The following is a 16,847-nucleotide window of genomic DNA, read 5'->3' as shown; positions in this document are numbered from 1 at the left end:
GGTTTTAAGAAGTGTTAAAACAAAATGTAGCAGTTGTCATGCAATGCTATGAATGTCATTGCTAATATTTGATCAATGTAGACATTTACTTGTCCTGATCCCCTTGCCCTGCTGCGATTGGTCCGCTTGGTACAACGTGGTCCCACTTCTGCGCTATGATTGGTCAGGTTTACAGGGCCTCTGGAAGTCAAGTGGCGGGTTGCTTGCTAGCAACGGATAACCTGCTGAAATCACTTTTGTGTGGCTCGTGAGTGACAGAAGTAAAAAAAATAGACCGTTTTAATTTCTGACGGTTCACCGAACTTAATTCAGCTATATCACTCGAAAGGTCGGTGTGATTTGAAAAATTGTTCTGTTAAATAACGTCCCAGTTTTAACTTCCGATACAGTTTTACATATTTGTCGTTAAGTGTACTTAACGTCGCTCAGGTGGAAAGTGCATCGAACGAACGGCTGTGTAACGGCTAATGGAACGTTAGTATACTGTAAGAAATAAAACCCCTAAAACTTTGAAATTCTTATTATTAGTAGTAATTTTCTTGATTATGAGCTGAGATTTCATATGTGTTGAATTAGCGTGTGTGTTTATTGTGGGTTTTTTTTGCAGGTGATCATTCCAGTTACGAGAAATCCCTTGAGGAAATGATCCATCACTTGGATTTCTTCCCTGATGTGAGTTCCAAGCAGTCATTGTTTTGTTTTTTTATGCACTTGCAATCTCACTTGTCTTCAGCATCCTGTTCTGTGTCCTTCACATCATCAGAGGTCAGCCATCTTTGTACTGTTATCACATTTATTTTTGCATTTTTCAAGACAAATCTTAGTTAATCACACACTCTCACACTGCCCCCTTTTGGCCAAACTTAAGATAGCTTTCGTTTTTGCCCAAACGTGTTCCAGCTACTCAGTCTGCACACAGCCACCACACAGTGCACATCAGTGACGGTTCATCTGCAGTTTTCAGCCTTGGGGTATCTTAGTCCGTAAGTTTTGAAGTTTTATATGTGTTTCTGCAAATATGAGTGTTTAATAAAACGTAAACTAGCATTTTGAGCTACATTTGAATGTGAATGCTATGCTAGATTTGCACATGTGACTGTTAGCTAGGCTAAACGTTTTCATTTTGAGTTTTTATACTTTCACTTTGCATTTTCTTTCATTTTTGATGAAGCCTGTACACATTGCTGATACACTGTTTTATTTGTGTATTACAGTTTTACAACTTGTTACAAGAGATTACTACCTGCAAGCCAAGTAAAGCTTTAAGAACATACATGGCCACGGAGTACTTCTTTGGTTGTTCACTATCTGTCTAGCCTTGGTAGACGTCACACCATCGTGAGGACAGAATAATCTTCAACTTCCTGTTGAGTTCACGCCACTTCTTGCAGCCGTACGAGCTAATGACACCAGTTTGTCACCTGTGCTTGGAGCAGCAGCGCTCTGGAGATCATCTGCTATCAGGTAGGTGGATTATAAACACACACACACGCATAATATTGCTGACATGTTGACACTTTTGTGTGCAAACATTTTTAAACACATCTTCACCAATTAAACATTTCACCTTCATGCTAATCTTCGATTGCAAACATTGATTTTTTTGTGCCCAATAGATGGTACTAACATACCTCTTTCTATCCACTAGATGGCACTAACTGCTGTCATTTGGCATACACTACATGACAGCTGCCATGCTGGATTCAATCCACTAGATGGCACATTTATCTCTGTTCGGCCCATTAGACTGCACTGATACTTTTTATTTTGAGAAGGTACTGACATGCCTCTCCACTGTTGGCAAAGTCATTATCACACAATTTCTGTCCACTAGATGGCACTAACACGTCTCATTTGGTCCACTACATGGTGCAGATGCTTCTTTTGGTCAGCTAATGGCACTGAAAAAGTCACTTTCTATTCATATGATATATTTCTTCCCTTCCTTTTTGTCACTAGTACTCATTGCGAGACATACAGGAGATGCCCCACCGTTTTATGAAACGCCAGTCAACACTCATCCAACATGAAAAGGAATTCACTGGATTTTCTACGCTGAAAAAGTCCTGGAATATAAAGACAGGAGAAGATTGTCATTCCTTTCTTCTGTCTTCCCATGAAAGACATCTTCTTCCTGGATGAAAGCTGTGCTAGCAGGCTTCCAAATGGACACATTAACCTTGAGGTTGGTCCACAATTAAACACACACACACATTGACTTAGTGACACATTAAGAAATAAACGAGTAATCACAATGCTATGATGTAACAATGCCACCTTGTGGATGTGTATAGCACACAATTGCTTGTGTACAGTTGTCCCTCATTTATAACGTAGAATTGGTTCCAGACCAACAATAAATTAATTTCTATGATAATGTTAATAAAGGGATAGACCATAGAAAAACATGTTTATGACTTTCTAAATATGTTATTTAAACATCATTGGAGACCTGTTGACATGAAATAAAGCCTCAATAGTCACCTAACCAGTTAGCCTTGAATTTATTTGTTCTTAACTTAACTTCATGCAGTGTTAAAGGGGACCTATTATGCTTGTCCCTTTGTATTGTATAGAGTGATGAAAAATTATTATAACATATTGAAAACTTCATTTTGTCAAGGCAGGACGTGGGAAGGAGGACCCAAAGGCAGAATTGGCAGGCACTGCACGAGGTAAGGTTCTACACGCGGGTGAGGGTCGGTACACAGGAAGTCAGTCCAATAAGGCAAAGGTATCCAAGAGCGGCAGGCAGTAGGAGAGGTCAAAAGGCAGGCGAGGGTCGAGAACCAGGCGAGGCGATGACAAGGAATGCTAGAACGAGACATGAGAGTACAACAAACTTGCACCAGACAGGAGGAATCAGAGGCAATATATAGCAGCCGGAAATTGGGTGATGAGGGACACCTGAGCACAATCAGGCAGGAGGCGGGGTCTCCAAGGAGAAGGCGGTCTAGGCAATGGCTGGCATGACAGAACCCCTCCCTCAATGGCCGGCTCCTGACGGCCCAGGAACCTCAGGGTGAGCTACATGAAAGTCTTTGATGAGGGAGGGATCCAAAATGAACCGGGAGGGTACCCATTGGCGTTCCTCAGGTCCATATCCCTCCCAGTCGACGAGATACTGCCAACCTCGACCCCGCCGTCGAGCAGCCAGCAGTTTCCTGACTGTGTAAACTGGACCTCCATCCATGATTCGGGCGGGTGGTGGGTGGCAGGCTGGTGGGACCAGGGTGCTGGTTTTCGCAGGCTTTATCTGGCTCACATGAAAGGATGGGTGGGTTCGCATGGACCTAGGTAGTTTCAGACGGACTGAGACAGGATTAATAACTTCGGAAATTGGAAATGGGCCGACGAACCTAGGAGCAAGCTTCTTAGACTCCACTCTCAGGGGAAGGGTCTTGGAGGACAGCCAAACTCTTTGGCCCACCGTATAGGCAGGAGCAGGAATTCTTTTACGGTCCGCCGCCACCTTGTAAATATCAGACTGCCTTTGAAGGTTCTTGCGGGCCCTCTGCCAAACTCTCTTGATGCGGCCCACCAAGGCCAAGGCGGAGGGAACCACGGAATCCTTGCTGAGAGAGGGGAACAAGGAGGGTTGGTGACCAAATACCACATGATGCGGAGACATACCGGTGGATGCACTAGGCAAAGTATTGTGGGCCAATTCCACCCACAAGAGTTGTTTAGCCCAAGAGGAGGGGTTTTGAGAGGCGAGGCACCTCAACTTTGTCTCAAGCACCTGGTTGATCCTTTCTGCCTGTCCATTCGACTGGGGGTGAAATCCAGATGAGAGACTGACTGTGGATCCCAGCAAGCTGCAAAATTCCTTCCAAAACAAGGAGATAAATTGAGGACCACGATCGGACACTATGTCCTGAGGGAAACCAAAAATGCAAAATATATTGTTCATCAGTGCCTCGGCCGTTTCTTTGGCCGAGGGAACTTTAACAAAAGGAATGAACCATGACATCTTGGAAAATCTGTCCACAACTGTGAGTACCACTGTCTTCTCCTCTGACGGGGGCAATCCACAAACAAAGTCCAACGAGATATGGGTCCAGGGCCGGTGGGGAATAGACAAGGGCCTGAGTTCTCCCACGGGTTTCTGTGATGAAGATTTGTTCGCAGCACAAACAGGACAGGCAGAGACATACTCCGAAACATCCTTTGCCATGTTGGGCCACCAGAAGCGTTGCTGGGTTACGAATATGGTCTTTTTAACCCCAGGGTGACAGGAGGTCTTATTGGTGTGAGCCCAATGAATGACCGGACCCCTCATGGCTTCCACAACAAATAATTTATCTGGAGGGCAGTTCGGGGGCCGAGGCACTTCAAGTCCTGCCTCCCTAACCTTGTCTTCTATTACCCACTGCAAGGCTGAGACAAAACACGAGTTAGGTAGGATGGTTGCGACTTCCTCAGGTTCCTTTTCCGAAGGAAAAAAAATGCGGGACAAAGCATCCGGCTTGGTGTTCTTGGAACCCGGACGGTATGACAAGGTAAAATTGAAACGGCTGAAGAACAATGACCACCTAGCCTGTCGAGAATTTAATCTCTTGGCGGATTTGAGATATTCCAAATTTTTGTGGTCAGTCCATACCTGGAACGGCAGCGTAGACCCCTCCAGCCAGTGTCTCCATTCTTCAAGAGCCGTCTTGACTGCCAATAACTTGCGATCCCCAATGTCGTAATTGCACTCTGCCGAAGACAATTTTTTAGACAGAAAGGCACATGGATGCAGTTTACCGTCTTTTGTACCGATCTGGGACAGGACGGCTCCGACTCCAATATCTGATGCATCTACTTCAACCACGAACTGCAGATGGGGATCAGGGATGGCCAGCACCGGGGCTGTGGTGAAGCTCTCCTTAAGCTTCACAAAAGCTTTCTCACACTCAGAAGTCCAGTGAAATGGTTTGTGCGGAGAGGTGAGGGCATGCAGAGGAGAGGCTACCGAGCTAAAATTTCTGATATATTTACGATAGCCACTCTGCCACTGCCGAGACTTTTCCCGGGTCCATCCTCACCTCCCCCTCGGACAGAATAAACCCTAAGAACGATACAGAAGACTGGTGAAAGTCACATTTTTCTGCCTTCACAAATAGCTGGTTGTCAAGGAGCCTTTGCAGCACCTTCCTGACATGCTGCACATGGGTAGGTTCATCACGAGAAAAAATAAGAATGTCATCAAGATACACAAACACAAAAATATTCAACATGTCCCTCAAAACGTCGTTGACAAGGCCCTGAAACACTGCTGGGGCATTGGTCAGTCCAAAGGGCATCACCAAGTACTCATAATGTCCGGTTGGGGTGTTGAAGGCTGATTTCCATTCGTCCCCCTCTCGTACCCTGACAAGATGATAGGCATTACGCAAATCCAGCTTGGTGAAAATCTTAGCTCCTTCCAGGAGCTCAGTGGCGGTGGCAATGAGGGGCAGGGGATACCGGTTCTTTATGGAGATGTCGTTAAGGCCTCTGTAGTCTATGCATGGCCGAAGGGATTTGTCTTTTTTCTCAACAAAGAAGAAACCCGCCTGTTGGAAGAATTGCACATAAAGTTATTCTATTTTTACTATATTCTTATGACCTATTTTTACTATATTCTTATGACCTATTTTCTTATGACCTACAAGCATTTCATATCACTCACGTGGCAAAAGTAAGATTAATGTTGTGTCGCTTGTACATTTTGGTGTATATCATGATTAGAGAAAACAGAACGTGACAGAACATTCTCTCAGCAGATAGTTTTATCACACTCTCGAGATGACGTAGCTGCACGGGTCAGAAGTAGATGTGACCTCAAAGAGTGTGTGTGTGTGTGTGTGTGTGAGTGTCTCCGGAAGATCACATGCCAAAGAGGAGATACCCACACACTATGGATAACATGTTGTGCAAAAGAACCGGTTTCAACTGGAATAGTTAGACCCCCCTTCCCTTAGCAGGTGAAACCATGTGTAACTAGGGCGTTCCTGATTCAATAAATAGCGAGGAGAATGGAGGCTGTTTCAGAGTTGGTAGTAGGATTGTAACTGTGCAGTCTCCATCATCTCTCCTTGCAAGTAAAAAGAAACTCATCTCTCTGTGTCTTCCTTTGTACAGGCAGTGTTTTTTACAAGCGTCGGGATTTTTAAACCTGACATTTTAATTGGTCCTTCGAGCCGGATTCCAAGACACCTGACGATCCCAGCGGGCAAGCGAGATCCAGGCAAGACTGTGGCCACAGCATTCAGACCCTTTCCGGGACTGGTCCCTCTCTTGCGGGCTGGGATCCGAAGGTTGAAGGAAATCCAGAGACGCAGAGACTGTGAGTACAAATTTTGTTTAAAAGAAATGAAAGTGAGAAAAAGTAAAATAGAAGAGAAAGAGTAAAATAGAAGAAGAAGAGACAAACCCTGCAGGTCAGACAGTTAAATTCCGTGGAGGAGTAGACTCCCCTAGTTTAAAAGGACTAGTTAAACTCTACATAGGATGGCGGAGTCCTCTGTGCTGAGAAAAAAGTAAAATAGAAGTGTAACAAACCCTGACAATTCTAGACTCTATCAGGTCAGACAGTTAAATTCCGTGGAGGGTAGACTCCCCTAGTTGAAACAGACTAGTTAAACTCTATAGGATGATAATGAATATTCAGGTCCTTACAACGTGTTGAGGCAACAATTGGAACAGCCAGTGGGAGCATCAGCACCAAATGAAGAATTAGGAGAGCAACCCCCGCAGTGTACACCTCAAATGACAGACGTAAGATTAGCGAAAGGAGCAGCACCTGTCATAGTTAGACCCAAAACAGAGCATCGTCCCAGGATAAAACAATACCCTCTAAAACCAGATGCAATGGCAGGAATAGAGCCAGTGATTGAAGATCTAAAGAAGGCAGGTGTACTAATAGAATGTGCTGACTCCCCAGTAAACACACCAATATTTCCTGTGAAAAAGGCACCTCCATCAACAGGGTGGAGGATGGTTCAGGACTTATTAGCAGTAAACAACGCAGTAATCCAAAGATCTCTGTGTGTTGCAGATCCACACACGCTGCTGAATTCACTAAATCCAAAAGCTATATTCAGCATGACTAGGCTTGTCTTAACAAATACAACCAGAACCAAATGATGAACCAGTAGTATAAGTACAAGTACACCTAATAAAACTAAATTCATATGAAGGAATAAAACCAGCAATAGAAGATTTGTTAAAAACTTAAGTCTTAGTAGAATGCGATAACCCACCATGTAACGTCCCTATTTTCCCAGTGAAAAAAAAAAGTGCCACTCTCTGTGGGATGGAGAATGATATAGGACAAGCTGTAAATCAAACTGTGGTGGCGAGAGCACCTTGTGTGCCTGACCCACACACATTGTTAAATTCTTGACCAACAGATGTCACATGGTTCACCGTAGTAGACATCAGGCATTCTTCTCCATTCAAATAGACAAAGAAAGTTCAGGTTCGCATTTACATTTGCAGTAAAAAGAAAAAAAATATATATATATACGTACACACGCTTACCAAAAGAATATTGTGAAAGCCCGACAATTTATTCACAAGCAATGATGGCCAGTATGTCCACGTTTGAACCCCCAAATGGAAGCCAGAAACGATTATATGTAGATGACATCCTACTAGCGTCACCAGATAGTCAGTCATGCTAGGAAGACACAATAGCCTTATTGCATCAATTAGCGAAAGAAGGCCATAAAGTGAGTAAAGACAAACTACAATTTTGTAAGCAATCAGTGAAGTATTTAGGCCATCAGTTGACAGGACAAGGGCGAACCATTCTAACAGACAGAAAACAAGCAATCTTAAATGAAGCTAAACCACATTTAACACTTGAGCGATGCACCACGCTCAACCCAGCTACCCTTCTACCATTCCCTGAGGAAGGCCAACCACGTGATTGTTATGAGCTAACAACACAAACTGCAAAGTGTAGACCAGACTTATTAGATCAGACACTAACAAAAAGGGGTGATTTTGTAGATGCTTCCTCAAAGGAAAAATTATTTGGGAAAAACAATAACAGGCTATGCAGTCATAGCGCTTACAGAAGCATGCACATTAATGAAAGGTCAAAAGGTGACAAATTATACTGATAGCCAATATGTATATTCAACAGTACATATCTTTGCACAATATTGGCAAAACAGAGGTATGATAACATCAACGGAAAAACCAGTAACTCATGCAGGATTATTAACAACCTTACTAGAAGCAGTGCAATATGTATATATATATATATATATATATATATATATAATTATAATTATAATCATTATTTATCTAAGTATTTAAAACAATAAATACATAAAATAATCTCAGACACACGCGCACACCCCATCCACTCAATACACACACACGCAAGCACACACTGTGGACGTCCCCGGGTGGGGCGTCCGGGGCATCACAGGGCGGGGGACCCAGGGGTCCCAGACCCACAACCAGGCCCCGAGCCCAGGGAGGTACGGACCGCCAAGGCATAGCACCTCCAGACTCCCCTCGACCACGGCATCAGGGCTACGGCAGTGTGGCAGACAAAGGAGCGGGTGAGGGGAGGAGGCCCGCACATGAGCAAGCGGAGGGGGCGAGCAGGCGAGTGGTGAGGCGCTCCACCGCGCCGAACGACACCCGCCGGGCAGCTCACCCCCGTGAGGGAGAGCCATAGCTCCAAGTCATGGGGAGGCCAAGCACCAGAGCCGAGGAGTAAAGACCAGCGCAAGGCCACCAACAGACCCCACCATCCACCGGGAGGGCCAACCCCCCCCAGAATCAGCAGCGCTCCACCCACGTACCGGAGAACCATCCCCGACGAGCCATAAGGCAAGACTGGGGATGGGCAAAGACAGGGACAGCGATGCAGCAGAGCATAGGACCAGTGGCAGCAGACACCCAAACGCCCAGAAGAGCACCGCCCCCCCAGCAGGCCCCACTCCGAGGAGCATGCTCCCCATCCTCACACGCCACCCAGACCCCGAGATACTTAAACTCCTCCACCTGGGGCAGAACCTCATTCCCAACCCGGAGGGAGCACTCCACCCTTTTCCGACTGAGAACCATGGCCTCTGATTTGGAGGTACCGAGTCTCATCCCAGAAGCTTCACACTCAGATGCAAACCGTCCCAGTAAACGCTGAAGGTCGCAGCCCGAAGAAGCCATAAGAACCACATCATCTGCAAATAGCAGAGATGAGATTCTAAGGCCCCCGAACTGGACTCCCTCAACACCTTGGCTGCGCCTAGAATTTCTGTCCATGAAAATTGTGAACAGAATCGGTGACAAAGGGCAGCCTTGGCGAAAGTCCATACTACTTATATTTATATATAAATACATAGAGAACTTCTTAGCATATCATCATATTGATTGGGTTGATCCAATTTGGATTAAATGTACAGACAACTGATTCATACAAATGTTCATACCTTAAAATATTAACTATAATACATGTTTACATGGTTCACCCAAATACAAGACAATAGACAGCTTAAATAAAGTTTTCAATATGTTATAATAATTTTTCATCACTCTATACAATACAAAGGGCCAAGCATAATAGGTCCCCTTTAACACTGCATGAAGTTAAGTTAAGAACAAATAAATTCAAGGCTAACTGGTTAGGTGACTATTGAGGTGTTATTTCATGTCAACAGGTCTCCAATGATGTTTAAATAACATATTTAGAAAGTCATAAACATGTTTTTCTATGGTCTATCCATTTATTAACATTATCATAGAAATTAATTTATTGTTGGTCTGGAACCAATTCTACGTTATAAATGAGGGACAACTGTACACAAGCAATTGTGTGCTATACACATCCACAAGGTGGCATTGTTACATCATAGCATTGTGATTACTCATTTATTTCTTAATGTGTCACTAAGTCAATGTGTGTGTGTGTTTAATTGTGGACCAACCTCAAGGTTAATGTGTCCATTTGGAAGCCTGCTAGCACAGCTTTCATCCAGGAAGAAGATGTCTTTCATGGGAAGACAGAAGAAAGGAATGACAATCTTCTCCTGTCTTTATATTCCAGGACTTTTTCAGCGTAGAAAATCCAGTGAATTCCTTTTCATATTGGATGAGTGTTGACTGGCGTTTCATAAAACGGTGGGGCATCTCCTGTATGTCTCGCAATGAGTACTAGTGACAAAAAGGAAGGGAAGAAATATATCATATGAATAGAAAGTGACTTTTTCAGTGCCATTAGCTGACCAAAAGAAGCATCTGCACCATGTAGTGGACCAAATGAGACGTGTTAGTGCCAACTAGTGGACAGAAATTGTGTGATAATGACTTTGCCAACAGTGGAGAGGCATGTCAGTACCTTCTCAAAATAAAAAGTATCAGTGCAGTCTAATGGGCCGAACAGAGATAAATGTGCCATCGAGTGGATTGAATCCAGCATGGCAGCTGTCATGTAGTGTATGCCAAATGACAGCAGTTAGTGCCATCTAGTGGATAGAAAGAGGTATGTTAGTACCATCTATTGGGCACAAAAAAATCAATGTTTGCAATCGAAGATTAGCATGAAGGTGAAATGTTTAATTGGTGAAGATGTGTTTAAAAATGTTTGCACACAAAAGTGTCAACATGTCAGCAATATTATGCGTGTGTGTGTGTTTATAATCCACCTACCTGATAGCAGATGATCTCCAGAGCGCTGCTGCTCCAAGCACAGGTGACAAACTGGTGTCATTAGCTCGTACGGCTGCAAGAAGTGGCGTGAACTCAACAGGAAGTTGAAGATGTCTGACCTCTCATGATGTGAAGGACACAGAACAGGATGCTGAAGACAAGTGAGATTGCAAGTGCATAAAAAAAACAAAACAATGACTGCTTGGAACTCACATCAGGGAAGAAATCCAAGTGATGGATCATTTCCTCAAGGGATTTCTTCGTAACTGGAATGATCACCTGCAAAAAAACCCCACAATAAACACACACGCTAATTCAACACATATGAAATTTCAGCTCATAATCAAGAAAATTACTACTAATAATAAGAATTTCAAAGTTTTAGGGGTTTTATTTCTTACAGTACACTAACGTTCCATTAGCCGTTACACAGCCGTTCGTTCGATGCACTTTCCACCTGAGCGACGTTAAGTACACTTAACGACAAATATGTAAAACTGTATCGGAAGTTAAAACTGGGACGTTATTTAACAGAACAATTTTTCAAATCACACCGACCTTTCGAGTGATATAGCTGAATTAAGTTCGGTGAACCGTCAGAAATTAAAACGGTCTATTTTTTTTTACTTCTGTCACTCACGAGCCACACAAAAGTGATTTCAGCAGGTTATCCGTTGCTAGCAAGCAACCCGCCACTTGACTTCCAGAGGCCCTGTAAACCTGACCAATCATAGCGCAGAAGTGGGACCACGTTGTACCAAGCGGACCAATCGCAGCAGGGCAAGGGGATCAGGACAAGTAAATGTCTACATTGATCAAATATTAGCAATGACATTCATAGCATTGCATGACAACTGCTACATTTTGTTTTAACACTTCTTAAAACCACCTTCTTTTTTAGTTCTTCGGGATTTTAAATCAATTCATAATTTATCATTACAATTGTGCCGCCTGTAGTTTTAATGAATTATTTAATGTAGAAATATTTGTAAAAGAAATTCCCATTAATATATGGGTTATTTCTCCTCTATAATGCTATTAGATAATGTTAAAGTTTAAACATGTACACAAACAACCATTTGATTGATAGATAACTAGATAATAATTCAAATAATTATAGTCACCATTTTTTTTTTTTTTTTTTTTTACAGGGTATAGAAATGGATGGATGGATGGATGGATGGATGGATGGCAGCAACTGAACAGTTTATGTACTCTGCTGCGATTGGTTCCCTTGATCGTGAGACTTTTCACCTGGCCCTGATTGGTCAGGTTTATCGGGCCTCCAGAAATCAAGTTTACTGTGCTTGAAATATCAGGAGGGTAAACACCCAAGGGATCTGACAGCATCACGAACAACCTGCTTGAAGATTGATTTGTTTTGTCTGGATTTTTTGTGAAAAAATACATCGACAGGATACTTTCTAACGTCGTTGAACTGCATCATTGCGATGGTAAGTGCGATTTTCTAATTGTCTAATTGCATAAAGTTCCAGTTGTAACACAGTTTTGTGTATTTATTGTAAAAATATAAAGATAAAATAACGTCAATCGGATCGAAAGTAAATCGAACGAAGAATTAAATAATTTTCATCTAACGGCTAACGGAACGTTGAGCTGCATCATTGGACAGGTACGCTGGAAAAAATAAAACGCACGGCTTAAAAGAAATACATCGTAAAACAATTTGCTGATATTAGATGTTCTGCTTTGTTGGTTAGTTTTGTTATTTTTTACAGGCTGGTAACGTGTGATTTGTGTGTAGTAACGTGTTCATTATAATATGAAATATAACGACTAACTTGCACTTGTTTACTTACACGTTGACTTCGAGAATGAAAATAATATTTTGTTGTTTATTGTCTTGTTTGCAGGTGAACATGTTCAATTACAGGCAAATGGCAAACAATTTGGTTTCAGCATCTCTTGAGGCGCTGATCCAACACATGGATTACTACCCTGATGTGAGTTCCATCTTTCTGTCAATGCACTTGTCAGCCTCACTTGTCCTCACCATCCCCTTCTGTGTCCTTCACATCATTAGAAGCCGTACGCCTTCAACTTCCTGTTGACTTCACGTCTCTTCCTGCAGCCCTATGATCTAATGACACGAGTTTGCCACTTGTGTTTGGAGCAGGGCTCTGGAGATGACCTGCTAGATCAGGTCTGTAGATTACAACTGACAACAAGTTGTAATAACTGACAAGGTATTTATGCTTACATTTGATGTTTCTTCAGATACGTCTCTACGAAGAGGCGAAGAAGCTGGTGCAGCTGATGACTGAGTGGACTGAGGCCTTTCCACACGACTTCAGCGATGAGCGGATGATGCGTTCTCTCAGAGATATAACACATCATGTAGCTGGCGTGGACGAGGTTAGTGTCACATTTCCTCCGTACATCAAACACTAGATCAGTGTTTCTCCACCTTTCCTGAGCCACCTTTTTTGGGGGGGGGGGGGGGGGGGGGGGATCTTGGGGCACATCACTAACCGAAAATGTTACAAAATGTCGCCATGACCTCTCACGTGCATCACTAGTCTATTGTAGGAACGATGCAATCAGCTTCGTGTTCCCACACGGACGAATATTACATTGCTCGGGCAGTCGTTACACCACGGACACTAGACAATTACATAATATTTGCAGAAAATTATTAATAAATGTTAATTTCATTAAAAAAAGTGATAATTCCTCACTAGTGCACCACGGCACAGTGGTTGAAAATTTCCACACTAGATGACACTAACTATATTATATACTATATTATAGAGCTGTAAATCCCCATTCAATTCCATTGGACTGCACTGATGCTACTTTTTGTTCTGTCCACTAGAGAGCGCTAAACTCATTTTGTTCACTAGATGGTGCATATGCGTCTTTTGGTCAGCTAATGGCACTGACACACAGTTCACTCGTCATCACTTTCTATTCATATGATATATTTTTTCCCTTTCTTTTTGTCACTAGTACTCACTACGAGACATACAGCAGGCGACTGACCGTCTTATGAAACGCAAGTCAACATTCGCTGTGCTAAACTCCATGCTAGCCGAGCATCCTGCCTCACCGGAACCGGAGGAAAGAAGCGGCATACTGAGCATGTGCGATGACCCCATCATCTTCGCCCAGCAGCTCACACACATTGAAATAGTAAGCACTTACTTGGGACTCCATAGTATGATATTGTACACTAACCACACCTTTAGTCATACAGTAAATATGTGGGTGTGGTGTACAAATACAACTTTGAAAGATTTTTCTTCATCACCATTTAACTTTTATTGCTGATTCTTTTTCTTCCAGGACAGGATGAGTTTGATCGGGCCGGAGGAGTTCACCCAATCATTTGCAGTGAAGAACCCTCAGGTAGATGTGCAGTGACAGTTATTATGTCTGTGTGTGTCTGGACTTAAAACATGACATGACCAATTTTCCCTACTTACTGACTTACAGGTGTTTGTGTGTTGGTCTTTTTTGTCTCTCATGTGCATGTTTTCAGTGTCAGGGCAGCAACCTTGAGGCTTATGTGAGGTGGTTCAACAGACTGAGCTCCCTTGTGGCTACTGAGATCTGTATGGTATGTTCACTGGTGTTTGCATTTAGTCAGCTTGTAAAGATTTCATGGCGCTCCATACGGGTTGTTTAGGAGTCTGTGACTTATTCGTGTTCTGGCATTGCAGCCGACCAAGAAGAAACACAGAGATGGAGTGGTCAAGTTCTTCATCGATGTGGCTCAGCAGTGTTTGGATATTGGAAACTTCAACTCCCTAATGGCCATCATTGGTGAGTATTTTTTTTACCATGAACTCTGCTGCCTTTTGTTCCAGCTTTTGAGTTTTTCTTTTTTCTTTTTCTAGACCTGATAGTGAAGTATTGTTGTCTTACAAAAAAAGCACAGATGGACTCTTTTTGTGTGTGTCACTAAATCTGTGATTCTACCTTTCAGCGGGGATGAACATGAACTGTATTTCCAAGCTGAAAAAGACCTGGAATAAAGACAACACTCACAGGTTTAAAACCTTAGAGGTGAGAAAAATCACATGACCAAATACTAAATACCATCATGGAGGACACAGTACACTATCATTGCCTTATTCTTGGTTGTCTCAGAACCTGATGGACCCATCCTATAACTTCAAGAACTATCGCACTGCGCTCCATGACGCCACTGAGATGTCCAACACTGCTGACAGCACCCAGGAGAAGATTGTCATTCCTTTCTTCTGTCTTCTCATGAAGGACATCTTCTTCCTGGATGAAAGCTGTGCTAGCAGGCTTCCTAATGGACACATCAACCTCGAGGTTGGTACACAATTAAACACACACCTCGGTTTTCATCATTAATCTGTACTTTAACCAAATAAACCACACAAATGTAATAAATAAAATATGGATGAGTATAGTGTATGTAAGTGTAGGTAGCTATGATTAGATTTGACTCAAATGTGTTTTCTTTTTTTTCAGAAACTGGAGGATATTACAAAGCCGATCAGCCAGTTTCTGCTCTGGCGTCAGGCCATATGCCCATTCCACAGAGATGAGACAATCCTTCAGTTTCTCATCACCATGCCGATCATCACCGAAGACGGTAAATCAACCCGCTGTTATATCTTGTCTTGTTTTATACTTTATCATGTACATTATATGGATAAAAATGACTGCATGTGGATTAGGGATGAATGTATTATTTTTTTATGAAACAATTAGTTAAAGTTATGTGTGGTGTTTTGTTTCTGCAGAGCTCCATCTGATCTCTGAAGGCATCGTGAAGGACAGCCGTCCATCTTTTTGGGGGTTCTTCACACAAAAATTAAAAAAAAAGAAAAAACAATAAACCATTCAAAACCATTCTTATATTCCTTTCTTTCTCTGAAGATCCTCTGTCCCATCAGTCCAGCATCATTCAGGATGCTCACTCACTTTTGTTCTGCTCAGCCATTGGGGCAGATAATTTTATTCATCTAAATGCTTTGAGGATGAGACTCTGAGGCCATGGTTTCAGTCCAAAAGGTCTTACTCAAACCAAAACGGATGCTAACCAAATAGATTTTTCTCATAAGAAATCATTCATTCATTTTCTACCGCTTATCCTCACCAGGGTGCTGGAGCCTATCCCAACTGTCTTCGGGCGAGAGGCGGGGTACACCTTGGACTGGTCACCAACCAATCACAGGGCACATATAGACAAACAACCATTCACACTCACATTCATACCTATGGACAATTTGGAGTGGCCAATTAACCTAGCATGTTTTTGGAATGTGGGAGGAAACCGGAGTACCCGGAGAAAACCCACGCATGCACGGGGAGAACATGCAAACTCCACACAGAGATGGCCGAGGGTGGAGTTGAACTCGGGTCTCCTAGCTGTGAGGTGCTAACCATTTGTCCGCCGTGCAACATTATTAGAACCCTCTAAATATTAACACCCATATAATCACCTTTACATTTGTATTATCCAATATAGTAGCCATATAAACATGATAACAAACATGTTGGCAGTTCCTCATAATTTTTTTTTTTTAATTTATCGTAGTCAACATGAAATTCCACTCTAAATACGCTCTGCAATATGACTCTTGAATATATGTCCATTGGGGGGCATGACAGAAAATAACATAGTAGCATTGATTTAGGGCAAGAATACTGTCATGATCCATTCTCCCCATGCTATTTTCCTCCTGGTGAGTCTCTCCCTCTGTTTTGCCTGGCCAGCCAACCCCACACCCAGCTCCCTCCAACACACACTCTGCACACCTGCAGCCAATGATTACCTGCCCTGCCTGCTCTACATAAGCCTCCCCCACTCAGTGCCTCTTGTCGGATCGTCTGCAAGCCTGCACGAAGCGCTGCTCTCTGTTTCAGCCCACAGCTCGACTCTGACTCCAGAACCAGAACCTGACCTGCCCTGACCACGATCTCCGCCTGACCCCTGCCGGTACCTTTGCCTTGTCCTGACCACCTGCCACAACGACCTGACCTGCCCTGACCACGATCTCCGCCTGACCCCTGCCTGTGCCTCTGCCGAATAAAGACTCGTTCCTGATCTCTGCTGGAGCTTCAATAAACATCTTGAACTGTGACGCTCGTGTGGTCCTCGTTCTGTCTGATCCCTGACAGTACGATCCGACCAACATGGACCCAGCGCGCAGTTCTCCCAGCAGAGGACCCGAAACACCCTCCGCTATGCAACGCCTGGAATCCACTGA

The 16,847-nt window shown here is 43.2% G+C and overlaps 1 protein-coding gene and 1 long non-coding RNA gene across 2 annotated transcripts; both read left to right on the top strand.

Moving 5' to 3' along the window:
- The first annotated feature begins 927 nt into the window (after positions 1–927).
- Positions 928–2,208, top strand: LOC144901199 (uncharacterized). The gene is made up of 3 exons (XR_013629349.1): positions 928–983; positions 1,215–1,464; positions 1,960–2,208. It is a non-coding gene; the product is annotated as an uncharacterized LOC144901199 (long non-coding RNA).
- A 10,325-nt stretch (positions 2,209–12,533) lies between these two features.
- Positions 12,534–16,550, top strand: LOC144901159 (ras-GEF domain-containing family member 1B-B-like). The gene is made up of 11 exons (XM_078794342.1): positions 12,534–12,599; positions 12,680–12,799; positions 12,874–13,011; positions 13,606–13,788; positions 13,942–14,004; positions 14,138–14,215; positions 14,319–14,421; positions 14,585–14,664; positions 14,749–14,940; positions 15,103–15,226; positions 16,354–16,550. The coding sequence occupies exons 1-11, from the start codon at positions 12,534–12,536 to the stop codon at positions 16,548–16,550; spliced, it is 1,344 nt and encodes a 447-aa protein (XP_078650468.1).
- Positions 16,551–16,847: the final 297 nt, after the last annotated feature.

This window comes from Doryrhamphus excisus, linkage group LG10, assembly GCF_037039965.1.
Source record: "Doryrhamphus excisus strain RoL-2023G ecotype Guam linkage group LG10, RoL_Dexc_Guam_v1.1, whole genome shotgun sequence".
NCBI lineage: Eukaryota > Metazoa > Chordata > Actinopteri > Syngnathiformes > Syngnathidae > Doryrhamphus > Doryrhamphus excisus.
Note: the sequence above shows the minus strand (reverse complement) of the source record. Positions and strands in the feature narration are given on the sequence as shown.